General features: G+C 36.4%; 1 protein-coding gene across 2 annotated transcripts in view; it reads right to left on the bottom strand.

Annotated features, from left to right (window-relative positions):
- The window catches only part of LOC108701883 (MHC class II transactivator-like), a 55,302-nt gene that overhangs the window by 16,072 nt on the left and 26,343 nt on the right, over window positions 1-12,887 (bottom strand). For both annotated transcript variants that reach the window (XM_041576679.1, XM_041576680.1), the window contains 11 exons: window positions 11,895-11,999; window positions 10,619-10,714; window positions 9,654-9,707; window positions 7,212-7,295; window positions 6,710-6,751; window positions 5,985-6,083; window positions 4,955-5,083; window positions 4,603-4,671; window positions 4,362-4,493; window positions 3,603-3,671; window positions 1,082-2,645 (listed from right to left, as the gene is read on the bottom strand). In XM_041576679.1, the coding sequence (XP_041432613.1) occupies window positions 1,082-2,645; window positions 3,603-3,671; window positions 4,362-4,493; window positions 4,603-4,671; window positions 4,955-5,083; window positions 5,985-6,083; window positions 6,710-6,751; window positions 7,212-7,295; window positions 9,654-9,707; window positions 10,619-10,714; window positions 11,895-11,999 (2,443 nt within the window). The remainder of the gene's footprint in view (window positions 1-1,081; window positions 2,646-3,602; window positions 3,672-4,361; window positions 4,494-4,602; window positions 4,672-4,954; window positions 5,084-5,984; window positions 6,084-6,709; window positions 6,752-7,211; window positions 7,296-9,653; window positions 9,708-10,618; window positions 10,715-11,894; window positions 12,000-12,887) is intronic.

Below are 12,887 nucleotides of genomic sequence, written 5' to 3'. Positions count from 1 at the left end.
GATGTCAGGAGGGGGCCCACAAGGAATGTGAGGAGGGCCCTTCGTTTGCAGCCCCTGTGGTCCACCAAGGCTCCAGTCTGACACTGGTAATTCCCCATTTCCTGGGTCACATTATTACTTCCTAAATAACCCACATTTTTTGGGGCCCAGTGCCATCTAGTTATTCCACTGGTAAGATGGTAGCGTTGTGCATACTTGATACAAAATACTAACGCAGTTTTTTTTCCAAACATGAGAACTGTTCTGGTGATACTGGGGGCTGCCTAACATATTTGTCCCCCCCCTATGTATTAGGCTTACAGCGTCCTTTAAAGTCTGTTCAGAAATATGGAAGTTACCAAATCTCAAGATAAGTAGGATATACATTATATATCTTTTATATTATAATTATAATATATAACTAATATCGTAGGTGTCGGAACAGAGGGACCAGGGGGTTCCTTACGCCGGTGGGAAAACTTTTGGTGTAAAATGTGCAGTACGTCCCCCTCACCCAACAATGATCACTCTCTCTTTTAATGATTTCTGATGCCAAGAAGCAATTATTTAACATATATTAGGGATGCATCGAATCCACTATTTTGGATTCGGCCATGCCCCTAAATCCTTCGCAAAAGATTCACCCGAATACCGAACCGAATCTGAATCCCAATTTGCATATGCAAATGCAAATTAGGGGTGGGAAGTGGAAAACATTTTTTACTTGTTTTGTGACAAAAAGTTATGTGATTCCCTCCCACCCCTAATTTGCATATGCAAATTAGGATTCGGCCAAATCAGAATCCTGCTGAAAAAGGCTGAATCCCGAACCAAATCCTGGATTCGGTGCATCCCTAACACATATTATAACAAAATAATGCAAAACAACAGTCCACCTTACATACAGTGAAACCTCAATTTTAAATCCCCTGATTTTAAGTTTTCCCTCATTTTACTTTGTTGTTTTGCGGTCCCACCTATATATTATGCATAATACATTTCCCTGGATTTTACACCATTTTTTTCTGGTCCCCTGGGAACAACTTAAAATGCGGGTTCTAATGTAATAGATGATATTATTGCTAATAGGTATTAAACTAACCTGAATGACTTAATCTTTTTCAGTTTCACCAATTCCTTTAATCCTTGTTGGTCAATTCCTGTTCTCCTCAGGTTCAAGGATATTTTTCTGTCTGAATGTTTCAAGAGGCATTTTAAGACATATACATCTGGGGGTGTAAGTCTGGTGCCCGCAAATGAAAGTTCATCACTAAATTTCTCAGCTGTGTGTTGGCTGAGGCTAGTGTCATGTGTCTCGTAGACACAGTGACAGAGTTCAAGTAGTCTTTGTGGACAAAGTGCTTCAGGCTGTATTGTCTTGAAGTAGTCAGTAGCTTTCTTTTGTTTTTTGACAATGATTTTCAGCAGATCAGTTTTTGTATTTTTGCCAAATAAAAGACCAACCAAGTACCTTCGTACCATATCAGAGCAATTTTCATGATTTCGTTTCTTTTTGGGCTCCAGTGAAACATACCTGACAAAATGCTTATCTGTTATATGTTCCATGAGACTTTGGGCCGTCTGAAAGTGCTGAACCAGTGAGTTTCCATTGTTTATATTGTGGGTTTTTTTTGCTTGAAGTTCAGGTTTGCCATTAACTCCGTTAGCCGAATTTATTTCATCTTCTTTGTTGGAGTGCTCATTAGACGAACCTGAGTCTGCAATCTCTTGGTTTTTCTGCAGTACAGTCAACATAAATTCTGCTAAAGAAGAATGAGATTCCACTGTCTCAACCTTAAAATTAGTTTCAGCAAACAGACACATTATCCTACACATAAAGGGGATATAACAATATCTAAATATATATTCATGTTCTTGCATCCATTTTAGCACGTTAGTAAAATCTGGAAGCCTCTTAAAGTATTCCTTGATGTACCATTCCACCTGTTGCTGAGAAAATCCAGTCATTTCTACAATCTGGTCCACCTTAGTTAGGTACTGGTTAAATTTATCTCTTGGTCTTGCAGTGATAAGCATGGTGCACCCTCGCAGCAGCTTCTTTTGGAAAAGGCCAGTGAATAATTCCTTTATTTTATGGGTTTTTGTAGGGGATGCAGTGAAAGAAGCCTGCATCAGACCCTCTGAGTCATGAAACTCATCAACTCCATCAAAGATAAGCAGGACTTTCTCCGGATTTCTCAGTATATACTGGTAGATTTCAACATTCCTTTCTTGCGGGCAGGAAGACAATTCAAAAAGCAAGTCTTTCAAGCTGCATTGCTTTTTACAAGAAGCAAGTACACTCCATTCAAAGAAGATCACCAGACTGAACTGTGAATATTTCCCATTGGACCAGTCTTGGCAAATTTTTTTAACAAGGACACTTTTCCCCATTCCTGATTGTCCCAGCAGTGCAATTATTCTTGTCTCCATTTCTTTCCTTTCTTTATCTGCAAAAAGACTGAAAGGGTCCATTGCTTCTTTTTCCCGCTCATCTAAATCATAAATCACAAGTTCCTTCTCCCCTGTTTTACAAGTAACTTTCCCAACCTTGGAGTCAATCTTGCTTTTTACAAGTGCAATGTCAGTGTACAGTAAATCTTTATCCAAGGCCAAGTAGTTCTTGTACTTCTCTGTCAACGCAGCTTTAAACAAGTCCACATATTCTGAAATGCAAGAAATATGTTATAAAACACGAGAACTGAAAGATTCATGATATTGTCAGGTGCTTAGATCAAGGTAGTTTGGTACTTTCAGGCCAATGGGAAGTTTTAAGGATATACTTCTCCTGATTACATAAAATACAATATTGCATCATGACAAGTGATTGGATTAGTACGTTGTACAATATGTCCAATCACTTGTATGACTGCAGGTCAGATGATCAGACTGTATAGGCAAGATCTTTCATGATGGGCAAGATGCTTCAACCCTTCCTATATTTTTAATACTAAACCAATTGCATAATAATGTTAATGTTGGGGAAGGTACAGTTAATTGTCTATCAAGTTTATTAATAAGGTAGTAAAAAAGTTATTTTATTATAACCTGAAACACTTTTATGTTTAAGGAAGGTGTCCATATGCATATAATGCACACATGTATATAAATACAGGTATGGGATCTGTTCTAGAGAAACCTGTTATCCAGAAAGCTACAAATTATAGGAAGGCCATCTGCCATAGATTCCATTTTAATCAAATAATTCACATTTTTTAAAAGGATTTAATTTGTCTCTGTAATAATAAAACAGTATCCTTGATCCCAACAAACATATCATTTTTATTGGAGGCAGAACAAGTGTATTGGGTATATTTAATTTTTCAATAATGTTTTAGTAGAGTTAAGGCCTGGAGATCCAAATTACAGAAAAACACCAGGTCCTTAGAATTGTAGATTACAGGTCCCATACATGTATATATTTTAATATATGTATTTGTAGACAATTCAGAGTAGACCTAACAAAAAATAGTACATATTTAGTTGATTACAGTATTTCGTTTTTGTATTAAATTTTTTTGGCACTAGTAGGGAAATAAAACAATCTAAATTAACTCAGTCTTCAAGCTATACTGTAGTATTTATGCACAGTGGTTGGGAAAGAACAGCAGATTACAACTTACTATTTTTTTCTTTCTCTGCATAAGAATTCTCCATAGGTGCTAATGACTGCGGGGTAAGAGTTTCATTTTCTTTAAGAAAAACAGAAAAATAACTGATTTACAAATCCCAAAAAAAGCTTATAACCAAATCAAATAAATTTAAACGAAGGCAAACAGAGCTGAAGAAGCTTTGTCATAAAACTCCTTTAGGACAGTTATTACTCTGAAGACCTGACTTCAGCCAGTCAGATGCTGAGGAAAAGAGAGACAAGCTCACATATCCTACACACAAGGTTGGTTGAAATGTCTAGTAACCAGCGGCACTGGACATAATAAAATGTCCTTATATAATCCAATGAACTGCTGTTCAACATAACCAAATATAAAGGACACAAAAAACAGCTGTATTCTATTTTATAAGTGGTTAGCAGTGTGAATGTATATTGTGGCAATTTTTAACAAAGCCACAAACTGCATCATTATCACTTGAGTTTAACAAACTGTTATCAAAAGACTGTTTGGAAAAACCCCTTCAACTTCCTTTGTAGGGTATTTGCAGCGATTTTCTATTAATGTTACTCCCACTAGGCTATTTTTATTCCCCTGCCTTTAAACTTTGCAAGTAAAAATGATAAGAGCTTAGAGAAGAAATGTATTTCCTTAACTCAAACCAGAACCCAATGTGCATGAAATACTGAAATGTTACAGCAGACCATCAGTTTTATTTTTTAAAAGTTTTCCCCCCTACCAAAAAACATAATATAATAAAGAGGTAATTACCTTTCAGAGGGTACTGACTCATGGCTGTTGCTTCAGGGGAATTTGGTAAATCAGTTGCTGCAGGAGTAAATGGACTAAAGGAACAGTTCTTGTCGGGGGAACAAGGGATGCTTGTAGGAACTGTTGGGATTTCTATAACAGAACACAGTCAACCATGAATTAGCAGTGCGTCCATATTTTACGGAATACCTATAGAGTCATGAGCCTGAACAACAATACAGTACATCCTTATAATGCTTACCTGACATAGTAACTGTTGAAACTGGAGGTACAGGTTGAGTTTGCAATGGCGGGGACACTGCTGAAGGTGCTAAAAACCAAAATACCATTATTTATTGGCATGCATCAAAACGATTTAGTTTCATGTGTGTTTTCAACTATTTTCAATATGGATCCAAAGGAGCCAGAATGTGTTGTCTAATAAGGTATATACACCCTATTATTTCGATTTTATTGTCTAATAAGATTGTTATAGCTGAATCTAACATCACAGATTTGATTAACAACAATATCAGTGTTGTGACATCTCTTGTTTCCTGATATTTTATATTATTGTGTTTTCAATCAAAATAAAAGTTGAGAGTTCCACCAACCTGTGTAGAAAATGATGTTTGCTCCAGGAGGCAAACTGATGATGTGCTGGGATGTGAATCCAGGTAAGAAATTACCAAGAATAGTACCAGGTTCCACATTCACACAGTTTCCAACCTGGATTATAGGTACTACAGGGAGTTAAAGGAAAGTGTTATTATTTCACAACAACCAGATGTAGCAAAATATTGTGTCCATACTGGCAATTTTGCAAATGCATAGACAAATCCATATATATGTATGTTTCTGAATCCTGTATGACTACAGACAATACTTGAAAGCTACAGCATACCCCCATTACTGTAAATATTGTCAGTTGTTATACATATAGTGGCTTTTGTCTTTGGAACCTCAAGGCTGACATACCAATGTCCAGTGATGACGCAAGGCTTGTCTTAATAACAGTGTCCACAAAATGGCTGCTGTCTGCTTGCTATAATTATGAATTCCCAGACTGATAGAAACAAGATTCAAATAATTTATATAGTGTAATTTAAGTTCATTTTGCTTGATTAAAGTGATAAAATAGGATTATGAATAATTTTTTTGGGTGACTGACAGGTCCCCTTTTTAAAGGGGAAAGGTGCAAGTTGTGGCACACACTGACTTACGTAGGCATCACTTGAGAAAACCCAAAGGATCTTATCGTCAGTGTTTATCACTCTATTTCCCATTTAGGTGAAGGGGAAGCAGCTGAGTGTGGAGAATTCCATGTTTATTGTAGACTTTCTCCCTGAAGTGACTGTGTACATAAACATGGCCCTGCTGCAACATGATGATACATGTGCTAACTCTATGAGTTACTAAGACATGATGAGAAATAAGATGGTTGCCCCACCAATCTTCTAGTGGGCCTGCCATTCTTTGCTAAAAACCTAGGTTTTCAGATGCAGAAAATAATAATTAAAGCTATTTCTTGTGGCATAGGACTGTTGGTGTTTGGAAATCGCACAGCAACCCTATGAATTGGGGTTTTAGATCCCAAATAACTAAACGCTGGCTTCTATTATAAGATATACTTCTTTGACGTACCTGAAGACAAAACTGATCCTCCCGGTGGACTGAAAGTTTTTGATACTGGGCTATGCTGCACTTCTGTTGCCTCCATACACTGAGGGACTGTTGGTGTTGCTGTAAAAGATCATAAATACTAAATGTTAAATCCTTCACTTTGTGGATCATTAATTATGTCAGTTGAGTCATTTTTTCAGGTAACTATCATTATAACTATATATTTTTGTATTATATCGTTTGAATTTAGGAATCAACCACCGCTACCTAATAAAGTAACATATTTTAAAATGCCTGTATCAAAATATATGTTTATATATAAGGGTTTACACAACTGAAACACATAACGCCTAGCTTGGGTCTTTGTTTTTTTTTAATGATATGCTAAAAAACTTTGACTAAATTTCAATATTTGGCAAAATGTGTCAGGACAGTGTGCCTAGGGCTGAAGCTTTAAAAAGGTTGCCTATATAACAAATCACATTTTTTTGTTATATTTGTTGGCAAATCTGCCAGTTTAGCTAGGAGAGGCAACCTTCTTGTACTTCTCAGCGGAAGTGACATCATACGTTGTGCACGTAGGGGGCATTGTGAAGTCCTAAATACAGTGCTGTCTGGAGTATGCAGCAAAGCAATAAGTGTAAGGAGTAAAGCAGTAATCCACAAAGAAGCAAAAGGCAAGCAAACATATCCAATTTGCACAAATGATATGTCTCACTGTTATCAGTACTCACTCAAGAACTTACCTCGTTTAATCCTTTTTCGCTTTGTCATCACTGGCCTGGCTTCTGTAATTGTAAAGGTAATCTGTTAATTAAAGTTCTTTAGCCTATATGTAATGCATTCATGCTACTGTTGTACAGTTAATAAAAATGTTCATAAAATACATAAATAGTGTTTTATTCATTCTCCAGAAAAAGAAATCACCAATGGGCCATGATTTGGCTCCAATCAAAGGGCTTGTGGCATACATGAACAACTATTGCTCCAAATGGAAGCCTTCATTTTTAAGCGTTATACAAAGGCATCATGAATTCCCATTAAAATTATTTTAGACAATATCTTTTTTTTTGTTGATACATGTTCTAGCCAAATAAATCAATTTACATTTCTGACTACTGTGTCACAAGAGGCCTAGATGTTTGCACTTGTGGAGTGAATTATGGGAATACATTAATTACAGTATGCTTCCTTGTCTGAAACATGGATTTCATCCAAAAATTCTTTTAGGTAAAGACAATTACTCACTTCTTTTTCTTTTTGATTCCTTTGATGTATAGTCACTTTCATTGGTGGAGGCTTCGGCATGATTCCCAGAAGACACATCTCCTTCTTTAAATGAAAGAAATACTGTATCAACTGATGCTTCAGATATTCCAAAATAAGTAAAAGCAATGCCAATATTCCAATATGCCAATGTTATTTTTGAAAATACTACAAGTAAATTATATCTAAATAATTCAGCAGCAAATATACAAGAGAATACTGTTTATAAATGGTTATTACAGACTGGCACATGTAAGGCTATACGAATTCATGTCTTGACCATAAAAGACAATAAACAGGAATGGTGCTGGAAGATGTTTCTTAACACTACCAGAGTATAATAAATCTAATAAAATAACAAAAAATCTAAGAACGAAGGATATACTCACAGTTCACCTCAGTCGAAAGGTGCAAATATGTGAATAACCTCAAAAATTGTGAGTTTTATCTCCAAAAAAGAAATCAAAAGGTAGTAAAATTTACAAATACATTTATTAGGACATTACAAATGAACGCTTAACGCGTTTCGTGTCTGTTGGGGGACTTACTTATAGCCTTTTAAGTAAGTGCCCCAACAGGCACGAAACGCGGTAGGCGTTCATTTGTAATGTCCTAATAAATGTATTAAATTTTACTACCTTTTGATTTCTTTAATGGAGAAAAAACATCCCATTTTTTGAGATTGTCTGACCATGGAAGACACAATTTACTAATTCTTTATTGTGGACAATACCACGTTTAATATCCTTCAATTTTGAAGTGGGAGAACATTATTTCAGTGATTGTTGTGGAAAAGATTATGAAAATCTGACCTTAATTCCAATTTTCCATCTTATTCATTGTGCATTATATTGGGTATTTGTGCCTATTAAGCAAGCTGAACAGGAGTGAGTTAACAGCTATAAAAAATGATTTGCCCTTCCTAATACTAATGGGTTTCTAAAGCTGCTGAATACCTGCAGTATATACCGATAAATGGTTGGAGAGAAAATACAAAGTTATACAGGTATGGGATCCGGAAACCCGTTATTCAGAAAGCTTTGAATTATGGGAGAACCGTCTCTCATAGACTCCATTTTATCCAAATAATCCAAATATTTAAAAATGATTTCTCTGTAATAATAAAACAGTACCTCGTACTAGATACAAACTAAGATATAATTAAGCCTCATTGGAGGTAAAACAATCCTGTTGGGTTTATTTAATTTTTAAATGATTTTCTAGTAGACTTAAGGTATGAAGATCCAAATTATGGAAAGATCCATTATCCAGAAAACCCCAGGTCGCCAGCATTCTGGATAACAGGTCCCATATCTGTTACTTCTTTGTGCAAGCAAAATTTCTGTAGCAAATCTCTTTCCCAAAACATCTCTAGCATTAATGTACTTTTCGGCACTCCCATTGTCTTCAGTTAATCTATTCAAGTAATTCAAGTAGATGTGCTGTGGGGAGGCAGATTATCCCTGGGGTACAGATATCACATTTGACACATAAATATCTGAAACTTGTTTATTATTTTCCTACTCAGGATGTGAGGAAGAAATGGAATTAATGACCCCACCTACTCCTCTTGGATAAATACCAAATTAAATCTACTTAGTAATAAACTTGCTTTCTGGGCGTTGGTCCAGATAGAAGCACACTAGTAACCTTTACCTAGAGCTCTATTGTTGCTTCATGTCATTTATATATAGAATCCCAAAAATTCTCAAATTCCCTGGCAACAATGACATCACTATGAACCAGATGTGTGTGGGTCTAAATGTGGGGTTTTTCTGTTGTACAGAAATCCCTTTGGAAAACCCCTTAGGAAATTATTTTTGTGAGGAGTAGGAAATATTTTAAAGGGACACTGTCATGGGAAAAAATTTTTTCCCATGACAGTATCCCTTTAAACTCATAAAATCTGTTGTGTTTATTTTTTGGCTTTTTGTGCCTTGTGAATTAGCTCATTGGGTCGGATAAAAAAGTCTGTGATAAAGAAATATCTATATTTTGCTCATGTTTATTAATAGTGTCATTGGGTGCTGCACGTAGATGGAGAAACATCAGCTATGTAACTGAAGAACTCCCCCAAATTTCCTTACTCCACTGGCTCAGTAGGATGAGGGCTCCACTAAAATTTGCTCAGTAGGATGAGGGCTGATGTCTAATCCCCATGGTGTACATTGGTGTGGGTACATTGTGTATGTACATATGGTTATATGGCATGCATATAAAAAAAATGGAATAGGGAGATGTGCTGTTAACTAACGTTGTGTAATAAACTGTATCTCCTGCTCCTCACAAGTCACATTCTGCAGGGTTTGTGCAATGACTTCCAAGCTCAGGTTTTATTGTATACTCTAGCCCGAATATTAAAGATGCTGTGCAGAGAGACCAAGGCTAAATCAAAGAACTGAGATGAATTGTGCAAGCACTTACCCAATAAACTTTCCATCTGATGATCTTCACCAAAGATATAATTGCATATTCTTGCTAAAACATTAGAAAACAAAGTGTTAGGCTAGCTATATATAGGATTGGGATTGACTCTCATATAGCTCACCTATGTCCAGAAACAGTCAATAGGAATTTTGAGATATTCCATGTTTATACCATTGCTAGCATAGAAGATTATCAGTGAGCCACAGACAATAAAGAGGCTAGAGTAGCAATCTATGCAACATCATCACTAAAGTTTCAGCTGTAATTAAGAACATCTCAATCCATATTCTTTAAAATGTAATTACAAACATTATGAATATTTTTTTTAATTTTTTTTATTTGAGATTTCCATGTAAACCCACTAATAACTAGCAGGTCAACGCTATTGTTTTTCTTCCTGCATAGGAATGGCAGCCATTCTAAGGGGTACTTCACTTTTAAACTTACTTTCAGTACGACGTAGGGAGTGATATTTTTAAGACAATTTAAACTGGTCTTTATTTTTAATTTTTTGTAATGTTAAAATATTTAGCTCTCCATTTTTGAATTTTTAAAACTATCTGGTTGGTAGGATACAATTTACCTTATCAATCAAGCAGTGGTTTGAATGGCAGGCTAAAATATGAATAGGAAAGGCCTTAATAGAAAAATACAGTAAGTAATACAAAGTAACAATAACTTTAATTCTAGCCTCACAGAGCAATATTTTTTTTGGCTGCAAAGGACAGTGTATTTCAGCCAATGGAGAAATGTTCAACCAGATATCAATTTATATTGCAAGCTGGAAAGAGGCAGAAGAGGAAGGCAAAGGCAAATATTTTAAAACTATAAAAATAAATAAAGAATGAAGACCAGCTGAAACGCTGCTAAGAATAGGACAGTCTATAACATACTCAAAGTTAACTTAAGCCCTATAACCAGAGGCTTCAGGTGGCAAGGCAGGCGCAATAATAGTTTCTCACCAATTTTATCATATTCTTCGTCATTATCAATAAAATTGTTGCCGTTATCTTCAAGTTCAAAATCCAAAGGGCCATCAAGCAACAACCTTTCAATATCTAAAACAAAACAAATCAAAAGGCCATTACACAAGTTGCACATTTATGTCAAATGGCAGACAGACATTATTTTATAAATAAGAGGCTTCCTTATCTTAATAAGTGAATTGCAGCTGCCTTTCACAAGAAGTAAGTAGTTTAATAAGGCCTTATCATTTCCTTCTGAACTGCCAACAGCCATAAAACCAATTCTGCAGTATCATATTGCTCAGGTTTGATTAAAGTGATACTGACAGGTTCCTATGATTCACAGTAAAGTGTCACTATCTCTAGCAATGCAGGGCTGCACTTTTTTTTTTAATAAATTCCCATGAAAGAGCCTGGTCCTGCATAGATTAAAGGGGCCATATACACCAACATTTCAACATGAGTACAATAAAAGCTATGCTGGCAATTAACTGAAGAAATCCATATTTTCTTTTTTTTGACCCTAGCCTCTGGAATGAGAAAAATAAGATGCATAACTAAGGCATAGAAAAAAACCCATCTCCCAATGAATCTGTCATTTGAAGCTATGTATCATTTGGAAAGTGTAGGGGCCTGAGACACTTATCCCTCTCAGTAGTCTTATCCATACACATAATAATATATACTGTAGCAGTCATATGAAATTATAGAAAACCCTGTGTCTTATGATTATTGATATAACTATGGTGGCTCTAATGGTCCTTTCAGAAAATGGGCAAGTCTGCAAAACTGCATCTGACAAAACACCAGAGTACAGTGCACTGCTGTTCCAGTTGTTCCTTGTATTCGTTATGGTTGGCCAATGGGTAAATCTGTCAGAGATCATTCCCCATCAAGACATGACTTTTCTAAATTGCATAACATATCTCATATCTCTCTGAGTCATAAGGCAGTTTGCAAAAGGCAAAGATCAATTGTGGTTCAAATCTCAAACATTAGTCTCTAAACTGGAGATCCCCAACCTTTTTTTACCCGTGATCAAGATTGAAGTGTAAAAAGTGTTGGGGAGCAACACAAGCATAAAAATTTTTCTTGGGTGTACCAAATAAGGGCTGTTATTGGTTATTCTGAAGCCCCTATGTTTACTGGCAGACTATAGAAGGCTCCTTTTGGCACTACATCTGGAATCATCTCTTTGTAAAGCAGTTATACCAAAGAGACACAAACACTAAGCTCTGTATGTAGGTTCAATACATGTTTGAAAGCAATTCACCTGATAAATCCGATGGCAGTGCTTCCGAGTCCAATTCTGGCTCTAAATTCCAGTTCAGTGCACTCATGTCTATAGTGCCCAGATCCATCGTTGACATATTTTCCCCTACAGATTAAAAAGAAGGTGTTAGGACATAGACAGACAAGAAGATTCGGGGAGATTTAGTCGCCTGCCGACAAATCAGCTCTTTTCGGGCAACTAATCTCCCCGAAAAGCCTCCCCGCTGGCTAGAATCTAAATCGACAGAGGGATGACACTCGGAGCGATTCGTTTTCCGAAGTTGCCTCATGAGGAAACCCGAGGATTAGTCACCCGAAGAAGAGGTCATTTGTCGCCAGGCAACTAATCTCCCCGAATCTTCTCGTCCCTAAATATTACAAAGAAAACACTAGTTTTCAGCTATTTGGTCTGCTATATGGATGCTAGAGTCATTGACCCTAGCCACAAGAACTGAAAGTCAGAAAGAATGAGACGGGGGGGGGGAGGTAGGGTTGAATGGCTATAAGGCAAAAAAATTACATTAAAAACCACACCTCCAAATGAATCTGACAGTCACATGAAGCTATGTATCATTTGGAAAGTGAAGGGGCCGGAGAAGTTTATTCCTCTCAGCAGTCTTAGCCACACACATAACAATGTTATATATATATAACAGTCATGTGAAATCATATGAAACCTTATGATTATTAATACAACTATTGTGGATCATTCAGAAACTGGGCAGGTCTGAAAACTGTATCTGCCCATACACCAGAGTATAGTGCACGGCTGTTCCAGTTGTTCCTGGTATGTTTATGATTGGCCCATGGGTAAATCCGTCAGAGATCATTCCCCACTTTTGTTACTTGCTTAACATATCTCATATCTCCCTGAATCATGTGGCCAGCACAGTTTGCAATAGGCAAAGATCAATTGCGGTACAGATGCCAAACATTACTCCCTAAACTGGTGGTCCCCAACCTTTTTTACCCTTGAGCCAGTTTCAAGTGTAAA

The sequence above is a fragment of the Xenopus laevis genome, chromosome 9_10L, assembly GCF_017654675.1.
Source record: "Xenopus laevis strain J_2021 chromosome 9_10L, Xenopus_laevis_v10.1, whole genome shotgun sequence".
Taxonomy (NCBI): domain Eukaryota; kingdom Metazoa; phylum Chordata; class Amphibia; order Anura; family Pipidae; genus Xenopus; species Xenopus laevis.
This window is presented reverse-complemented; position numbering and strand designations above follow the sequence as displayed.